This window comes from Sciurus carolinensis, chromosome 6 (assembly GCF_902686445.1).
Source record: "Sciurus carolinensis chromosome 6, mSciCar1.2, whole genome shotgun sequence".
Classification (NCBI taxonomy): domain Eukaryota; kingdom Metazoa; phylum Chordata; class Mammalia; order Rodentia; family Sciuridae; genus Sciurus; species Sciurus carolinensis.
Window position 1 is genome coordinate 123,714,443 of NC_062218.1, and position 18,962 is coordinate 123,733,404.

At 39.0% G+C, this 18,962-nt stretch overlaps 1 protein-coding gene across 1 annotated transcript; it reads left to right on the forward strand.

The window, feature by feature from the left end:
* Nucleotides 1-392: 392 nt before the first annotated feature.
* Cdo1 (cysteine dioxygenase type 1) lies at nt 393-11,480 on the forward strand. The gene is made up of 5 exons (XM_047556252.1): nt 393-819; nt 3,630-3,707; nt 5,283-5,437; nt 9,594-9,763; nt 10,740-11,480. Exons 1-5 carry the CDS (start codon nt 650-652, stop codon nt 10,767-10,769), a joined length of 603 nt encoding a protein of 200 aa, XP_047412208.1. The 5' UTR covers nt 393-649; the 3' UTR covers nt 10,770-11,480.
* Nucleotides 11,481-18,962: the final 7,482 nt, after the last annotated feature.

The window sequence follows — 18,962 nt, forward strand, 5'->3', positions numbered from 1 at the left end:
CAAGGTTCCTTTCCATTCCCTCCTCAGCGTGCCCCCCAGCGGTCTCCTTCTGACCCTTCCGGTCTACAACCGGAGTTGTGAACCACAGCAGGAGAAGTGGCGACCGGAGAAGGTTTGGGGTGGTCGGCTAAAATGCGAAGTTAAGGTGGGGGAGAGATTGCGCAAAGCCCACGACGAGCACTAGGACATGGGAGATGACCACGCCCCTGAGAAATCTTGGGGTAAACAGAGCCAAGCGAATGCACACTAACGACTGTGTGCGTGGGCCTTTCCCGCAGACTGTCCCCGCCTCTGCCACCTTTCTTGGATTGCTCTCCGCTTCACTCCACCCCCTGAGGGCCATTGGTACGTTCCCGCTGACTCCAAGAGCTTAAAAAGGGCCCGGGAGGGTGAACTTCGCAGATTTGGTCCAGTCCTGTTCGGGCAGCTTGTTCCTAGCGACCCTCCTATCCTCCACGCTCCCTGCCGAGGAGTGGGTATCTTGAGATCTTTAAGAAAGGTTTCTTCACATTTGGCATTCGAGGGCCTAGGGGTATTTGTGTGTGTGTGTGTGTGTGTGTGTGTGTGTGTGTGTGTCCGGCAGCATAGGTCCTTCGCCCCCACCTCCTCCACTCGCTCATCGACTCTACTGCAGCCAGCTCCGAGCGATATGGAACACACTGAGGTGCTAAAGCCACGGACCCTGAACGATCTGATCCGCATCCTGCACCAGCTCTTTGCGGGCGACGAGGTCAATGTAGAGGAGGTACAGGCAGTCTTGGAAGCCTACGAGAGTAACCCCGCCGAGTGGGCAATGTACGCCAAGTTCGACCAGTACAGGTGAGTGCGCCCTCGCCTTGAAGTCAAGCGGCACTGACAAAGCTGGCTCTGTGGAGCCCAGGCCCCGCCGCGCCCACCCTCTCGCCCCTGACTGGCGGGTCGCGGGGCTGGCGCCACGCGTTTTGGGCTCCGCTGCAGCCGTGCATGCGAAAGGTGGATCCTACTGTCGCCACAGGCCAGGGACAGACAGCAGGCAGACTGGGGCCAATAGAGGGAGGCCACCTCTCAGCCAAGGTTTTCTTCTCTCCTCACGGCCAAACCCCTTTGCTTCAACCCCAACTCCTGGTCCTCAGCCTCAGGAACAATGCCCTCCTCTAGGAAAGGATTGTCAATCCTTGACTCAGGCGCTGGGGCATCCCCACAGCCAGAGGAACTGACTGGCTGGACTAATGGAAGCTGCTCCCCAGGTGTGCAGAACTACATCAGCCGTCGAGGAAAAGGGGTGATAGCAGGGGACACAAATCCCTGACGTCAATTTTCTATCTCTATGCCTTCTGTTGCCCCAACCGCGCACCTTCGAGCACGCATTTTTGCTAATGTAAAATAGTTTTGATTTTGTCAGTTTCTACTATTCAATTTCTGTTCTACCCTTTCCAAATCAATTTAACTTTTCCACTTCGGGTTTATTCAAATCCACTAACTGGTTTTGCAAAATAAACAATGTGCTGCATTTCAGACCATCGGCTTTCTCTTATCCTCAGTTCCTAGGAGTGGAAAGTAAGTTGAAGACGCTGCTTCCCAGGAGGAGCTTGAGGGAGGTGTCCTGATAGGTTGGAACCTTTGAAGGCCCAGCATAATTTGTTAAGTAAAAATGATTATCCATACTCTAGGATCAGAAATTTTAATCACCACAAAGGGTGAGAGATTCTGCTTTTCGAAAGGGCAGTCAGCGTTTCAGTCCTTAATGGTTGACTGGGTTGATAGAAGAGGGAGACTGAAAGCAAGAAACAAGGAAAGAAGGAACATCTCTTTTCCTAGAAGGCACTTTCTGTTAGTCACCTCCCCTTAACATGTAGGGTGTTTGGTAGTTTGTTAGCAGGGACATTTCAACTATTCTAGGATTTGAAAAGTGAAGACTATTTGGGCTTCCATTCTGTTTGCAAAGAGGCTTTAGGAATTTCCTTTGGTACCTTTCAACTCAGTTCCTGGTCAAGTCCTTCAATGGCTGTCAATAAATCTACCTCATTTTTAAAATGTGCCTGTATTTGTTCCATACAATTGAGAACTTGTTATGGGCTGGATACTCTTACAAGGCAGTATCCAAAGATACTTATACAAAGACTTATAGGCTGCAAAGAGACAGAACAAGGACTTCAGTCAGGGTTCAAATAAGATTATTGATCCAGAGCCCATACTTTCAGCTACTACTCTGTTTCCTCTAGACATATGACTTTGTTTTATTCCAGTAACATAATATAGTATAGGCCAAGTGAAATTAATTAACCAGGGTGGACTGTAATAACTCTTCATCTTTAAACAAGAGCATTTCCAGGGACCTTAAATTAGTCTTGACACACCTTTCGAAATACCATCATATTTGTGTTGCTTGAGCTGAGGCAAGTCACATTAAAATTATGGTATAGTCCTGAGTGGGTAGTTGGGAGAGTAGAGAGGGAGGAAAAAGGGAAAGCAGAAATAAATTTTAGAGTACTTGGGGCATAGCCTAGGTGCCTAGCACTGAAGGATTCTGATGTATGACCTTGGGCAGACAGTGCAATACAAATGCACAATATGTTCCACAAAATATATTCTAGTGTAAATTGGATAGTAAATTATCTGGAATAAGGCCCAGTGAAGCAAGAGGTCACCCTTAGACTGGTGGAGGGAAAAGTAGGATTCTGGTATAGAAACCCAGTTTGTTGTAAATACCATGTTACTGTATATACCACCTTTTGATAGGTCACAAAGAACTACAAAGTAAAGATAATAGCTAAAAACCACATACCAAGCAACTCCTTCAAGGATCATGCTCCCAAGCACCTGGCCCTGAGGGTGGCGGGAAGAGGGACAGGATAGAATGGAAAGGGCATGCAGGATATGAGTAAACAAATGACCAGGGAACAAACATTACCCCCACCCCCTTTTCTAAAAAAAAAAAAAAAAAGTCTAAATAAATATCATAATTATCAAACTTGGTTAATTAGATAAAGCGGTAATACCCCTGGTCAACCCCCACCTTATTTGTGGAGAACTTTTCATTATGAGTGCTTCTGAATGTGGTTTGTGTTTGGGCTTTAGTAGTAAAACCAAAGAGAGTTCTAGAATAGCTATTTAATGAATCCTTGTTTCTCAAGTCCTACATTAGCTACAGGGAAGAAAAAAAAAAACCTCAAAACAATAGCAACATTCTTCCCTGGAGCAGTTTGCAAATAACTTCTGTAAGAAACTTTTTATCAGTTTGAGATTGTGTGATGGAGAAACATGGAATCTGCTTTATTTTTTTTCCTATAATCTTTCCAGTAATCTTTCCAATACAATTCATTAAAACCGATTATCTAACTCGTTAAATGTGGTACTTCACAATATAGAGCTAACTCTGTAAATGTGGTGTTTCACAATATATATCTTCTCATTGTTCATGGACCTGCAGCAAACAAACTAAAACCATAAAATACAGAAAAGTCAAAAACATTCAGAGTTGTTTTGAGGTAGAAATAGTATCCTAGGTACAAAGGGCAGGTAGTATGGCTTAGTGGCCTAAGGCTCTCTCTGGAGACCTGGGTTTGTAAATGAATGCTACTTTGTGACCCTTATTTTTCCTAGGGCTTGTTTCAGTAAATTTAAACTTATGGAATGTGTTCTTCTTTTAGGTATACCCGAAATCTTGTGGATCAAGGAAATGGGAAATTCAATCTGATGATTCTATGTTGGGGTGAAGGACATGGCAGGTAATATAGAATTGATTTCAGGTATTTCTTAGAGTATCTGTCCCAGCATATGAAAAGTACACAGTACCAGACCAGCCACTAATCTCACATTTTAGAGTTATCTGTTCACATGATCCCCTAATCCTAACAAAAATTTCCCTGCGAATTAATATAAGAAGTTAAGGAATACACTAAATATCAAAACCAGTCCCCCAATTGAGGCAAATCAGGTAATAATCTAACTCACCTTCTGCCTTCTGTGTAGTTTTGTTTTTCGTTTTTTTTTTTATGGAGTTGTGCTTAAATCTGACCTTTGTGGTGTTTGAGGTGTGTAAACAATTGTGGAACCAAAGACCAAAGCATCAAAGATTTTGAGCTAGAAAACTATTCACAAATTCCGGAAATTTCTTTGTACTTCATGTTATGTGGTTAGCTTCTTTACCTTATAGACAACTAAAACTAATATTGATTCTTTAAAAATTGGTTGTCTTTAGTTTGTGCATGTGCCAGTCTTATTGCCAACTCAATACCTTTTTAAACAGCTCCTTCCCAGTATTTGAGAATGCTAAATTTTTTTTTTGATTAGAGAAAGGAAATATAAATTTACAAGACTTTAGAAAGTTAGATCAATAGGGTTTGTTTATTCAAAAAGAATGGAGTTGTATTCATTCAGTATTTTTTGAAAGCAGATTTATTAGGGATTGCGACTTGACTGTGGATTTAGGAAGCAAGTTCTTTGGTACATATATAGGCTATAGAATTCAACGTATGAAATTAATACTAAAAACATATACAGGTATGTATATTTTAATCAACTCTGCAGTTATTCCTACTTCAAATACCTAGATACCATTTTAGATTACATGAATAAATCCATTCTTTCTTTAAATGCAATTTACTTTCACCCACCAAGGAGATAATCATAGGTCATCTACTCTATAAATCTATAAGATGTATAATATACTATAATTATACTTATAGTATAATTTAAGTATGATAATGGGCATATGCATGCTGCCCCTCACCCACTGAAAGGAAGGAGAAAAAAGGCCTACATAAAATATTAAGTGATCTTCTCAATGTATTGTGATTATTATGGATGATTATCTTTATTCTTTTCAGAATTTCTCTAATGTGCTTTTTGTTGTTTTGTGGTGCTGGGGATTGAAACCAGGACCTTGCATACTACGTTGCAATTTCTAATGTGCCATCATAATCAAATTCTAGCTCAGTGTGAGTTATTAAGAGCTGTATTTGGGGAACATAAAAGGTTTCTGGTTTTGTTTTCAAATTAGTATTAATTTTTTGTTTTTGTTGTCCATTTAGTATTACAACAACATTTTTAAAAAGTTAACTGCTCTTTAGTAGGGGTGTGTATCAAAACCGTGCCTCGTAAATGCCTTGAAATGGATGATACATTATTTTATGACTTGGCCCTGAACAATGTTGAATTATAAATTGATGACATTTTGAAAATTTGGCAGAAATCGATTTGGGCCTGGGAGATGTCCTCTAGGCAGTGTGTAGGTGTCAGCTCTGGGCAGACGGGGTACTTGACCAGCTACTGAGTTCAGTTGTCCTTTTGTGTATATATAGCAGTATTCATGATCACACGGACTCCCACTGCTTCCTGAAGCTGCTGCAAGGAAATCTAAAGGAGACTTTATTTGCCTGGCCTGACAAAAAATCCAATGAGATGATCAAGAAGTCTGAAAGAACCTTGAGGGAAAACCAGTGTGCCTACATCAATGGTAACATCCTATCCTTTCTCTAAGGGCAAGTGGGAAAACTGTGGACTCTTATCTAAAATACTGGTTACTTGCACACATCTTTTGAAACTTGTCAGAGTCATGATTTAAAATACTTGGAAAATGACCTATACATAGTGTGTTTTATTTTTTTAATTCTGCATTTGGGTTTGAGTCATTTACTAAAAACATGCAAATCAATTAAAAGGTTCAGTAAAAGGTGATTTACCTGCCAGGACTTGGGAAGATAAGAATAGAATACGCAAAACAAACAAAAAAATTAGAAGCTCATTAGAAGCTTAGAAGTAAGTATAATCGTTCAACAAAAGAGATCAAGTTGGAAATAGTAATCTTTGTGTTAGAAAATGTAAAGAAATGTTCTGGAAGTGATTAAGAACATCAACTAGTCTCTGTTTTTCTAAAATGCATACAGCATGTCTAAAAGACTTTCCTCAAGGGAAAGAATATGTTTGGGGGCAGTGATTTATTATAGATGTTTTACCAAGAATTCATTCTTTTCCTAAATGTGGTATGGGAAAGCCAAATACTTTTCAGAAGAGGTAGTGATTTAACTTCTATTTTCCCAAAAGGGATAGGAACTTTCCAAAAAGCTCATCAAAATGTAAGAGATAAATAATTTTAATTCTCATTTGTACATGAGGTTGCCAACACATAGGTTAAATAACTTGTCTGAAGTCATTGAGCTTTTAAATGACAGCCAGGATTTGAATTCTCAGAGCACATGCTCTTAATCAGGATGTTTTCCCACTTATATAAAATAAAATATTACATAGACTTTTCTGACCAGTTCTTCCTTCATATATCTTAGTCTATTATTGGCCTTAATACTTGGCCTAAATTTGTTAGATCATTGGTTTAGGAATGCAAGTCACTTACAAAGGTCAGACCTTATGTGAATTTTTTTCCCTCCATTTACATAACATAAGGCTATTGATTTCCTATGTACTTGAAAATTCTTAACGCATCTTCCAAGATATTTGAGGGTTGCTATATATAAGGCATACCACATTTATAAGACCAGTTATAATACTATACACAATAAAGCAAAAAGCCTTTCAGAACAATCACTTGCAGCTGGAGTCAGTCTTTGAGAAAATAAATTAGATCTTGAAAACTAGATAAGCTTTTTCAGTGGGTCTCCATTGCAAAAGCTGTAGAAACCAAACATGTAGATAAGTGAGTACTGCAGTCTGGGGATAAGGCAGTAGTGAGGACCTGAGAGCTGGAGCGTGCAAGGCATACTAAGGGGCTAGCAACGCCAATAAGATCATCTGATTTCTTTTTCCACAGAAGTTGGAAATTCTGGTTTTTATGCGAATTTTTGTTAATCAGTAAAATATTGGGTGAGATATACTAAATCTTTATGGAGACTACCCAAAAAACTTAAAAGCTGCAAAATTTTAACCTCTGATTTGTACAGATGCAGGCTGGAGAATAGAGTATAAGATAGAGCATGAGTGAAAGCAGTCCTTACAAAGACTGGAAACTACAGAAATGGGGAACAAAGAAGGAAGAATGGGCTTGGAAGCTGGTAGTGAGAGTAAAGAGAGATCAGGACCTGGGTTTCCAAAACCAGGTGAAAGTATGAACTTTCTTCAGTCAGTAGTTGTAATTGGGAATATCTTGATCAATTTGGTAGCAGCGTGTAACACATGCTGGAAGAGAAGGGAGAACTGGGCTAAGGAGAAGTCATCCATTATAGTGGGTGAAAGGTCAATAGGGCAGGGACAGAGCTAGCCTTCCTAAATATCACTAAGAAAAGACAAGGTACATCATGAACATAAAGGAAAAAAGAGAAGGCAAAGCTCAAAATATGGTAGTGATGGTGCTGGGATTATTAACAGTAAGGCTCACACATGAACCTCGAGGCTTCTCTAAAGGATGATGACTTATTTTTTCAGGGTCTTTCTTTGCAGGATTACCATATGGTTTGGGTGGTGTATGTGCCTGCAATTGGAGAAACAAAAAATTATTCGTATCCAGGGCAGTCAATTTTTAGGAATGCTGAGCATTTATTCAGAATTGTGCTTACAGCATTATAAAAGCAGTAAGCTATAGAATCAAGGCACTTTTAGAAATAAGGAGAACCTTATTCTAATTCTAGAACCTTATTCTAGAACCTTACTCTAATCTTATTTCTAAAATAAGATTCTCAAAATTGTGTCTTGTGACTTGTTTGAAGGTAGCCTTGCTTGTTACTCTAACTAGAAGCAGAACCTAAGTTTTCTGCTTCTAGGTATTATTCTTCATTGGGTATTTTGGGGGTATTTTTGTGTTTTAAATCTGGTTGAAAGTATTTCTCCCAGGGCTTTTTGACTACTCCAGTACAAATGGGATATCTCTAGACCATGGCTTGGCTATCAACTTGAGATTCCCCTTACATTTTCCCAAGCATCCCTTTGCTCCTCTGTGTCGGTTCTCTGTTTCCTGGTCTCCTGTTTCCTTTGTTCTTGCTTCACACCTTTGTTTTGGTGAGCATATCCTCCAGCAGCACTGTGAAAAAAGGAGTCATGGGAGATAAATTTCTGTGACCTCAAATATCTAAAAATCTATGTCTTCAGTCCTTGCAACTCAATTGGTAATTGAGCTGGATATAGATGGTGACCTATCTGGCAAACATCATTCCTTAGAACTATGAAGGTCATTTTTTTGTCTTTTGGTATACCAGTGTTCTTGTCAAAAGCCCAGTGTGATTTTGATTCTTAAATCTACGAAACCTGAAAGTTGTTTGCTTTCTAGAAATTTTTGGTGCCATCATTCTGTTCCCAGTGTTGAAAAATATCACACAGATGTATCTTGCTTGATGACTTCTTCACTGTGCAGGGTACTCAGTGGGTTCTTTGAATCTAGATATTTGTGCCCTTCAGTTCTCGAAAATATTCTCAGGTTATTTCTTTTTGTTATGGTTCTGAAATTCCTGTTTAAAGATTAAAGCTTCTGAACTATTCCTTTGATTTTTTCTTTCCTGTTTTCTCTTTGTCCTTTTGTTCTTTGAATCCATCTCAGCTTTTTCTGCCAACCTTTCTATTCAGATTTTTATTTCTAAAAGCCCTTTTCATTTTCTGATCCCTTTTATGAACTTTTATCTAACCAAGGATGTTAATGATAGGCTTTCTGAAATCTTCTCCAGAGTAACCATTGTTTGAAGTTGCATTTTTCGGGTTGCTCTGGCCACTGTATTCTGTACTAGAGGCCAGCTCAAATATTCTGCAGCCTTGACCATGAGCTAATGTGTAAAAACCGAGGGGGAAAAAAGTTAATTGATAACTCTGAACAAAGGAATGGGGCTTGTCAACTGGATTTCACTCTGTGGTGGTCTGGCAGAGCCCTTTCCTTTAGGAACTCCCAGTGAACTCCCAGATTTTTTTTTTTTCTTTTTTACTGTGAACACACCTCTAGGGTGTGTGTGTGTATATATATATTTGAGTCAATAAAATTCCTTGAGAAGTATCTTTCCATCTACCTGGAGAGAAGAATCCTGTCTGGCAGTTAGGTAGTTATGAAAGCAGGAATCTTATCATCCAATATGTAAATTTTTGTTTAATTCACCTGTTTTTTACCTGTGGTCCACCAGTCCCATGTTCACCTGTTATACTTTCTAGAGAATAGATCTGTCTTTTACTGGAGTGAAATGGAGGGAGAATTGGTAAAAATTTGAGACTATGCTTCCTAAGTAGTCTTTGAACCAGTTGGTGTATTTTATCCTCATCTTCACCCTTGTTTCCAGAAATAACTGGTGCTGCCAATTCCTAGTTATGAAGAAGTTCAAGATATAAATCAGTTTATTTCTTGACTTTCCCCACAAGTGACTTAGGATTTATCTCTCCTTTGCAAAGACATCCATCTTTCAAGCTTTGAAATATTTACTAACATTTTCTTGTTTCCATTTTTTTGTCTTTCTATTTTGATGTCCATTTTTTTTTTAATTCCTTTTCTGCAATAGGAGGGGGTTTTCAGGAAGGAGCAGAAGCTAATGTGTACCTGTCACTATGTTTAACTAGAAGTTTAATTCTAACTAATTTCTGTTAATTCCCTATCTATCAACATTGACTCAGAATCATCGATGATTGACAAAAGTTTTGCCTTTAGCTGTCATCTAAGCTCCTGTATCTCTTCTTTCCTCTTTCATATTGCTTAGATTCCATTGGCTTACATCGAGTAGAGAATATCAGTCATACAGAACCTGCTGTGAGTCTGCATTTATACAGTCCTCCTTTTGATACGTGCCATGCCTTTGATCAAAGAACAGGACATAAAAACAAAGTCACCATGACATTCCACAGCAAATTTGGAATCAGGACTCCATTCGTAAGTATAATCCCTGGGTTGGCAACATTACACCATATGCATTGCTGTTGTTCTAAATATTATTTGAATGTCTTAAGTATTCTTGAATTTAAAAATGAGATAGCTCAGGGGAAAGAAACAATATATCTTAATTATATCTTGAATTTTGGAGACTGTATTCTCAATTTGTATTAAAAATTTAGATGCAAAATATTACTTATTGAGAAACTTCAAAGTGTGTACTTATTCCTAAAGAATGTTTTAATAAATGTTTTCTCTTCATTTATTTAGGAAATCAAAATGATATTATTTGGCATAACTGTTATGACTTAACTGTTCATAGATTTTCATTTGTTGGGGCAATGCAAACAAGTTGCATAGTTACCTTTATAAAGTTGAGGTTTTATTCTGATGATAGAACTAATGGAATTTGTCCATTTTGATTTGCTTTTTCTTTGAGATGTGATACTATTTAGACCATAGATAATTAGATTTTTTTTTCTTTTTTACTGTGCTGGCAATTGACTCAGGGCCTTGTACATGCAAGGCAAGTGCTCTGCCACTTGCTTCTGTTCCTTCTTGAGGAACAAACATTTCCACCTAAAAATAATAAGACAGCTGACCAATTAAAAATAATATGGCAACTGTATAGCAAGCAGTCTTCTACACCTGGTGAAATAAATGGGCTATTGAGAGAAACAGTCTCTACTTGGTAATTTTAATATCCTGAAATAGTGCCTGAAAATAATTCCCTTGAATCTAGCAAAAGCACAGCCTTTGAGAGAAACAAGGGTGGAATTTTCTCAAGTTACTACCCTGTTGTGTCTTTATCTCCCACATTCTGAACCCTAAGAGATACTCTTATCAGGAACAAAACAACAAGGCTCCTCTGCCCTACCAAGTTCTTATCCCCTGCTGCAGAAGCAAGACGACTTAAAATAAGCTGAAATGCCTTGAGAAAAATTCTTACCCACCTTTCTTCTCCCCTTTTTTACAGCCTGCTTCAGGTTCACTGGAGAACAACTAAGGATCACCAAACCCCACAAGGTTGTGCTTTAAGGTCTGCGCAACTTTTGCCTTGGACAGGGAGGCTCTCACCATTTGCTGTCCAGTAACACACTTAAATAAGCCAATACTTAGATCTACTGTAAGGCAGATGTTAATGATAAGGCATTAAGCAAGCCATAGTGCCCTGTGCAACTGCAGAAGAAAAATCCCACTAAAGAAAAAAGTCTTGTGATTTTTAAAGGCCAAATCACATACTCTCCTGGTTCTATCTTCTAATTCCATTGAAACCAGGTTGGGTGTTTCACTGAGGGTTTTTTTATAATAGCTTTTGGAAATACTTTGGTCTCTTAACTGTAATTAGCAATAAGTAAAAACAAGAACCCACAGACTTCAAATGCCTGCTTTGCCATCTGGAGGACTAAATGTAGATGTCTTTAATATTCTTTGTATGTTCCTAATATTCAAAGAGAATTTTTTTGGGTCTGTGCATTTTATTTTTTCAACCTTATTTTACAAATTCCTTTTCTATAGATAATAGATAGAGAAACTTAAGGCAATTCTCCTCTTGGTAATGAAATGAAAGGTAGAGGATTTAGAAATGTACATATACCCAAAACTACAACAAACCAAAACAGAAACTCACATCAAATATGTTCCATGTCATAGTTAAAGACTTTGTACTGCTATCAAAATTGCCAAATAATTTTAATAAAACTAGATGTGAATACAATTTGAAGTTGTCTTTCTAAAAAAAAAAATCATATAAATCATAGTTTCTTAGATTTAGATAGAATACCAAAAGCACTGTGAAAAATACTTTTTTGTTGTAAGAACATGTGGGTCAAAAAACTACATTCGAAAGCCACTTACCTGGGGACCTGGCTCAGTGTTAGAGGGTTTGCCTAGCATGCGGGAGACCCTGGGTTCCAACCCCAGCATCACACATGCACATAAGTATTTGGTGAAGAAGGTGAAGATTTCTATCTTCTTGAAATTTCAAAGTATCTGGCAACACTGGGCCTGCATTGCATATTCATTGCTATCAGTTAGCTAGGCTAGGGTCTGCCCCTCAAAGGGATCACCCATTCAGCCTGCTGCAGCCCCTAACTAACCTGTTTTTCTTGTTTGTGTCACCTGCAAACCCCACATATTCTTTTGTGTTTGCTGCCTTGCTTTAGGCAATTTTCTTAGGATATCTGTCACAATCTTAAAGTGTATTATCTCTGGAAATTCAATTAGAAAGTAGTCTTTTGAAATTTTCTGATTGAGTTTGTATTGTCTCATATGATTATTTATATCTTTGCTTCTTATCTTCAAGAAGGATATTAACATTTATTGAATGCTAACAATAGAGTAGACCTTATAAGTTGTTGGACATACTGACAAATTTCTGGAAAGCAAGCTTAAGGAATCAAATACTGCTGGCTTTCTACTGCTGCTGTAATATCACAAACTCAGTGGCTTAAAGCAATGTAGGTTGTAGTCAGAAGTCCGACAGCTTCATGGCACAAAAATCAAGGTGTTATCAGAGCTGCCTTCCTTTCAGTAGGTCCTGAGTATGATCTGTTTTCTTATGTTTTGGTTTTCCCAACCTCTTGGCTCTGTCCCCTTCCTCCATCTCCAAAATCAGCAGCAGCAGTTGGGCGTGGTGGTACATGCCTGTAATCCCAGTGATTGGGAAGGCTGAGGCAGGAGGATCACAAGTTTGAGGCCAACCTGGGAAATTTTTCAAGACCCTGTCTCAAAACACATATAGGACTGGCAATGTAGTAAAGCATACCTTGATTCAATCCCCAGTACCACAAACAAACAAAAACCCAGCAGTGGCAAGATTTAGTTCTATAGATCGTCACTATAATCACCTCTTCACTTCCCCTTTCTTCTTTGAAACTCATGATTAGATGTCTCCATCCCAGGATTGTACTCTGACTCATATCTATACAGTCTTTTCTGCTACAGAGGTAACATAAGTTATGGGGATAATGTGGGAATGTCTCTGTCCCCCAGTGAACCGTGTCCATCTCACATGCCAAAGATTCACCCATCCCCAGATCCCCAAAGTCTCATTCCATTATAATATCAACTTGTAGTCCAAAAATATTACTTAAATCTCACCTAAATTAGGTGTGGGGAAGATTCTTGTTATCATTCACTCTGGAATATTCATCTCTATATGTAGATCTAATATGAGCATGATTAAGAAACTTACCAAAGGCAGCCAACCAAGATAATGGAAAGCTAGGATTTAAATTCAGAATTTTATTTCAAGCATCCTTTAAAACTCTTTCTTTATATTTGGGCCTTTCAGGGAAAGAGAAACCTGGACCACTTCCCATTTCAGTGTATCCCACTATGCAAAACCAAAAAGTATGGTATAGTTATATATGTATGACATATAGTATGCTTAAATGTGTAATAAATGGCACCTTTCATGCACAAATAAGGTAATAAATACCCTTTGTATAGCATGTATGGCAAAATTTAAATTTGAGGATACTTATGAATATGAGGGTCAGCCCCCAAGGTCACACTGGCAGTACTGCCCAACCCACCCCCAGCCTCTGTGTTTGGCCCTGCTCTTTCCCACGTTCTGGCAGGAACAGACTTGCTGCTGCTCCCCATAGTGCTCTGTGTACACTTGGGTCACTTGGGGCATTTGCACACATAGCAGGGCAGTGACAGCACCAAAGTCGCAAGTGGGTTTTGTAGAAGTAAAAAAATCATCAGGGCTGAAAGCACTCTGGTTGCTGAAAGATGGGTGGATGTGGAAGGATGCAAAGGCCCGAGGCTAGAGGGGCAGAAGAGCCTGAGCTCCACCCTAGCGCTCAGGACCTCTCAACACACCTGTGGTTGAACTTGTGTACCTGCTCTTTCCTCTACTGGGAATGGAATGGACCTGTCCCAGCTCTGTACATGGCTGCTCATTCTTGCCCCTCAGGTTTCAGTTCAAATGCCTTTCTCCACAGAGGAATTCCCAAGCACCCTACCTGTCTAAATGTGAAACCTCCAGGCACTTTCTATTCAACCCACTGAAGCACTTACCTGAGAAGTGTCATTTTTGGTTTTGTACTAATCCTGCTAATAAGATGCAAGTGGAGACATGGTTTCATTTACTGCTAAATCCTGGACACTCACACTATAGCTGACACATAGTTGGTGCTCCATACTTATGAAATGAATGGGAAAAAGTCTCAACCCCCTTACTTGAAAATTTGCAATTTTGATGCTATTATCTATCCTGTGAGCCACCAAATCAAATATGCCATGTTATTTTCATTAAGTATGCCAATTCTAAGGATAGTTTTTTAAGCCACAGACTTTTTAGGTGAGACCCATGTCAGAGACTTATCTTTTGATGTAGGTTAATTAATTATGGACTAGTCTACTTAATGAACAAAGAGCTTTTATATAAATTTCATGGAAGGGAACAGCATTAATTATTCTGTTTAGCAATGGTGCTTAGCTTTTTTTTTTTTTTTATTACAGACCACTTTGAAAATCTTCTCATGCTAAAGAGTATTTTTTTCAGAAAGGCAATACCCAACAAATTTGCAAAATATTTCAAAAAGAATTCATGGACCCCCTGAAGGCTCTGGGGGCCCTGGTTAAACAGCCATCTTTGAGCTAAGGCTGTGGAAAATGGTGGCTCTATGCCTTCATTTTCTGAGATTAACAGGATATTACCCCACAGAACTATCTGTTAATCTTTTAAAGGTTACAGAGGGGCTCCTTGGAAATATCAGAGGTAGGAACTACCTTGTCCAAGGCACGTCCACACATTTCACAAGATTTGTTCTATTTCTAAAAATGTTTGGGACTTTCCCAACTTTATTTACCCAACTGGTAGGTGCTCTAGGAAAAAATATATGTGGAACAGTGACAAGTCAGACAGAAGGACAAATATTATATTATTCCACTTATTTAAGGTACCTAGAGTAGGCGAATTCACAGACAGTATAATAGAAGTTATGGGGGACTAGAATAAAGGGAGTGAAGAGTTCTTATTTAAGTTTTTGATGGGGATAATGAAAATGTTTGGGGTATATATGTTTTGGGTATGTGATAGGTACATAGCATTGTGAATGAATTCAATGCCACAGAATTGTACATTCACAAATGGCTAAAGTATATATGTACATTTTCCCAAAATGAAAAATTATTTCTAAAAATTATGTGTGAAAAAAAGTATGTGTGTGTGTTGGAACAGACATCATAGAAAATGTGTAAGAGGTCACCCATGGTTGTGCGTGCCTGTAATCCCAGCTACTCGGGAGGCTAAGGCAGGAGGATCATCAGTTCAAGGCCCACCTCAGCAACTGAGTGAGGCCCTGCCTCTAGATAAAATATTTAAAAAGGGCTGGGGTGGGGGAAAGCAGCCCTAGGTTCAATTCCCAGTACCTCCCTACATACACATACACTCACAAATAATGCAGAAGATATGAAAGGCATATGGTGAAAATTCTCCTTCCATTCCTATCCCCATGTGCTCAGTTTCCCTTTTTAAAAGTAACTAATATACTGTGTGTGCCATTCTTTTGTGTTTTGTCCCATCCCCCATGCCATTTTTCACACCCACCTTAGTATTCTAGTCAGTGGTGTGCATTCATAAGACCTTTTTATATCAGAAGCCAGTCAGCTCCCTCATTCTTCTCTATGACAGCTGCATGGTATTCCTTTATAGGAAAATGCCATATATTTAACCAGTCCTCCATCGATGGACTTTTATTAATGGATATTGCCAACCTTTTACCATTACAAACAATTCTACAGTGAAAACCACATATAGAGTGTCATAAGTATCAGTTGCTGTATTTCTCTATTGCAAGCAAGCAAGATAACAGGCCTCAGGAGATGAGGTAAGGGCAGAGGGTCACAGCAAGTTGTCCCTGCTGGAAGCCTCCCTTAGTGCAGAGCCTACCACTTGATGTCCTCACTCCACCCTGCAGTGGCTAAATGAGGTCACACAAAGCTCAACTGCTTTCAGAAATTTGTTACCCTCAGAGAGATCACGTATCTCAACCAAGGAAGCCCAAAGGAAGTCCACTTTCTAGTAAGAAAAGTAACAATCTAGTCATGGTCAGTTTAGAATTCTTCCCTGCTCTCAAAAGAATTGATGCATTCTTGATTTTTTCAATTTTTATTTGTTCTTTTCAGATATACATAACAGTAGAGTGTATTTTGACATGTAATACATACTTGGAGTATAACTTATTCTAATTAGGATCCCATTCTTGAGGTTGTACGTGATGTGGAGTTACACTGGGCATGTATTCGTATATGAACACAGGAAAGTTATGTCTGATTCATTCTACAGTCTTTCCTATTCCGATCCCCACTCCCTTCCCTTCATTCCCCTTTGCCTAATCCAATGAAATCCTATTCCCTGCTGTTGTGTATGAATATCCGCATACCAGAGAGAACATTCCACCTTTGGTTTTTTGGGATTGGCTTATGATACATACTTTTTATCACTGAACTTTTTATGTGGTTGAAGATGTGACAGCTTTATAAGCTAATGCATGATGCTTCATGTCAGTGACAGGAATTTGGTTTATTTATTTTATTTTTGTTGTGTTGGGAATCAAACCCAGGGCCTTTGCATTTGCTAGGCAGATGAACTACTGCTGAGCTAAATCCCCAGTGAGTAATTCCTAAAGAGATTTCAAGAAACAAGGAGAGAGTAGCTTTCCCTCAGAAGTCTGAGGGGTCTTCTTACACAAACTCAAGGAATTGGTCATCTGCTTAAAACATCTGCAGCTGAATATCCACATAGTGAAAACACAACCACAACAGTTCCCGGTGAGGGGAAGAAATAGTACAGAACTAGAACTGATGAGAGGGAAAAATATTACCAAAAAACATAATCTAATACAATCGAAGATTGATTGGTCTTTGATGCCTAGATCCCTGACAGGCATGTCATATACCATGACAAAATGGCACAACAACTTTTCAGGGAAAGCTGTATAATTATGTGATGAGTTTGTACATGATTCATCTGGTTGATAAGTATAAAGTCATTTTATCATTATATCATTATACTCATGGAATCAGGAAGATGAAAGGTACTGGAGTAATGTTTAGTCAAATAGGTATTCTGATAAATGAGGAAACTGAGGCAGGGGAGGATAACCAATGTATCTAAGCAATGTCATGCTGGCACAGACTCATACAGCCCCACGGGGGCTGATACTCAGGAATTTGGCAAGCAAATTTGTGGATTAAAATAGGTCACACTGCAAGTATTGATACCATGGAAATTAGTCAATACTCTAAATTGGGGTATTTTTCTTCCTTCCAGAGAACCTGTCATTAAACATTGACCAACAGATCTCTGTGCTAGGGCTATCAATCAATTCAAAGTAAAGATTTTCTTATACTATTTGAATCTGCATTTTGTATCCCTTTTTTATTCAACTTCAAAAATTTTAAATGTTGCATATGCGTGAACCACTTATGTGCATGCATGTGTTATTCTCACGTTAGACAAATAGATCTTTCAAGGTAAGACAGTAGATATCATTTCTCCCCACCCCATTTCACAGATGAGAATGTTTAGGAACACACAAATGAAATTATTTGCTTAAGGACACACAGTTAGGTAATAGAAAAGCCAAAAAAACAAAAATAGATTCAGACTGCCCAGGACACATTGGACCTTTGGCAAAAGAGAAAAGACCATTAAACAGGGACAGAAAGTCAACAATGTGGTCAACGCAATAGTGACTCCATGACTTCCTGTCTCAAATCTGTCAGTTTCTGACTTCATAGTTTAAAAAAATATTCATGAGGTACTAAGGCAGGATGGAACAGAGTAGTTTTATTTTTTTCTGAGTGGATTCGATTAACTATTATGCCATAGCACAGGCTGGTTTGGGGCTGGGCTTTATTACTACTTATTTGACTGAGCACAAGCAATTAACCTGGGGTGCTGTTCAAAGCTATACCCCAGGATACCAAGCCAGTATTCTAGTTTGTTTCAATTTGGACTTGCTCAGTTCCAAATGACACAATGTGACCTAAACTGACCAGAACAAAACAAGCTTGTGTCATTGCAAAGTCCAGAGGGTAATCAGACCGGAGTAGACAAAGGGCCTCAAACAGCTTATTTGGACTGGCTCTTCCTGGCTACAGTTCTTGACTCTAAAATCTGTCTTTGTGGTTAAGATAACCCCAATACCTATAGGCTTGCCACCTGAAATCTCAATTTCAATTCTGGCAAGATAAGGGGGTTTTTGTCACCATCTTTCTGTGTGATTTGAGGACTCGAGGTGGGCTTTGGTTGCATCACAGGGCCCTCCCTGATGTACTCGCTGTGACCGGCAGGACTTGATCTCTGGCCTGGCCTGCATTACATGTGTGCCTCTGGAGTCAAGGCTGGAACCTGTCCCACCAAACCAAATGGAACAAGGAAAATCAGAAGGGGAAAGTATAGACTAAAGGCTAAACAGACAAAATCAGTACATTTCCACTGTGTAGGAGCTCTATTTATTGAATGAATTAATAAAAAAGAATGAAACAAAGCAACTAAATCACCATGACCTTTTTGCTCCGATAACACAAATTTTAAAAATGCAAAGCTAGTTGTTCATTTCTCTTCTTTTATTTGTAAAATTTATAAAAGCACCCCTATCGCTCCAAAGACAGAGGATTTTACAGAGAGATTCATGGGTGTGCTGCAAAGAAAGCTCTAGTATGTAAGCATCTTCCATCTATGCCGCCTATCTCAAAATTCTCTTACCAGAATTAAAGCTTTGTAGCAGGAGATATTGGAACTTTTCCAATGTCACAGAATCTAGCTAGGGCCCTAGACTGAAAACAATGTGTCAAATATCCATCCTCTCTCTCTCTCTCTTAATTCAAAGTTAGGTTCTCACTAAGTTGCTTAGGGCCTTTCTAAGTTGCTAAGGGTGTCTTTGAACTTGCTATCCTCCTGCCTCAGCCTCCCTAGGTATGCCACCATGGCTCAAATATCCTCTTATCATAAGAAAAGACAAAATCTCTAAATGCTTGGGGTCATACATTTCCCTTAAGGACGTATTAGAGGCTGCTCCCCTATCTGCACCCCTACCCCAGAGCATTTTTTAAAAATACATTTTGCATTGCCATTATGAGCTACTCAAAGCCCTCTCCTATCGAGTCCACAAGATGCATTAGGTCTGTTGGGACCTCATCCAGCTCCTGCCAGATCACACCTTACATTTCTCCAGTC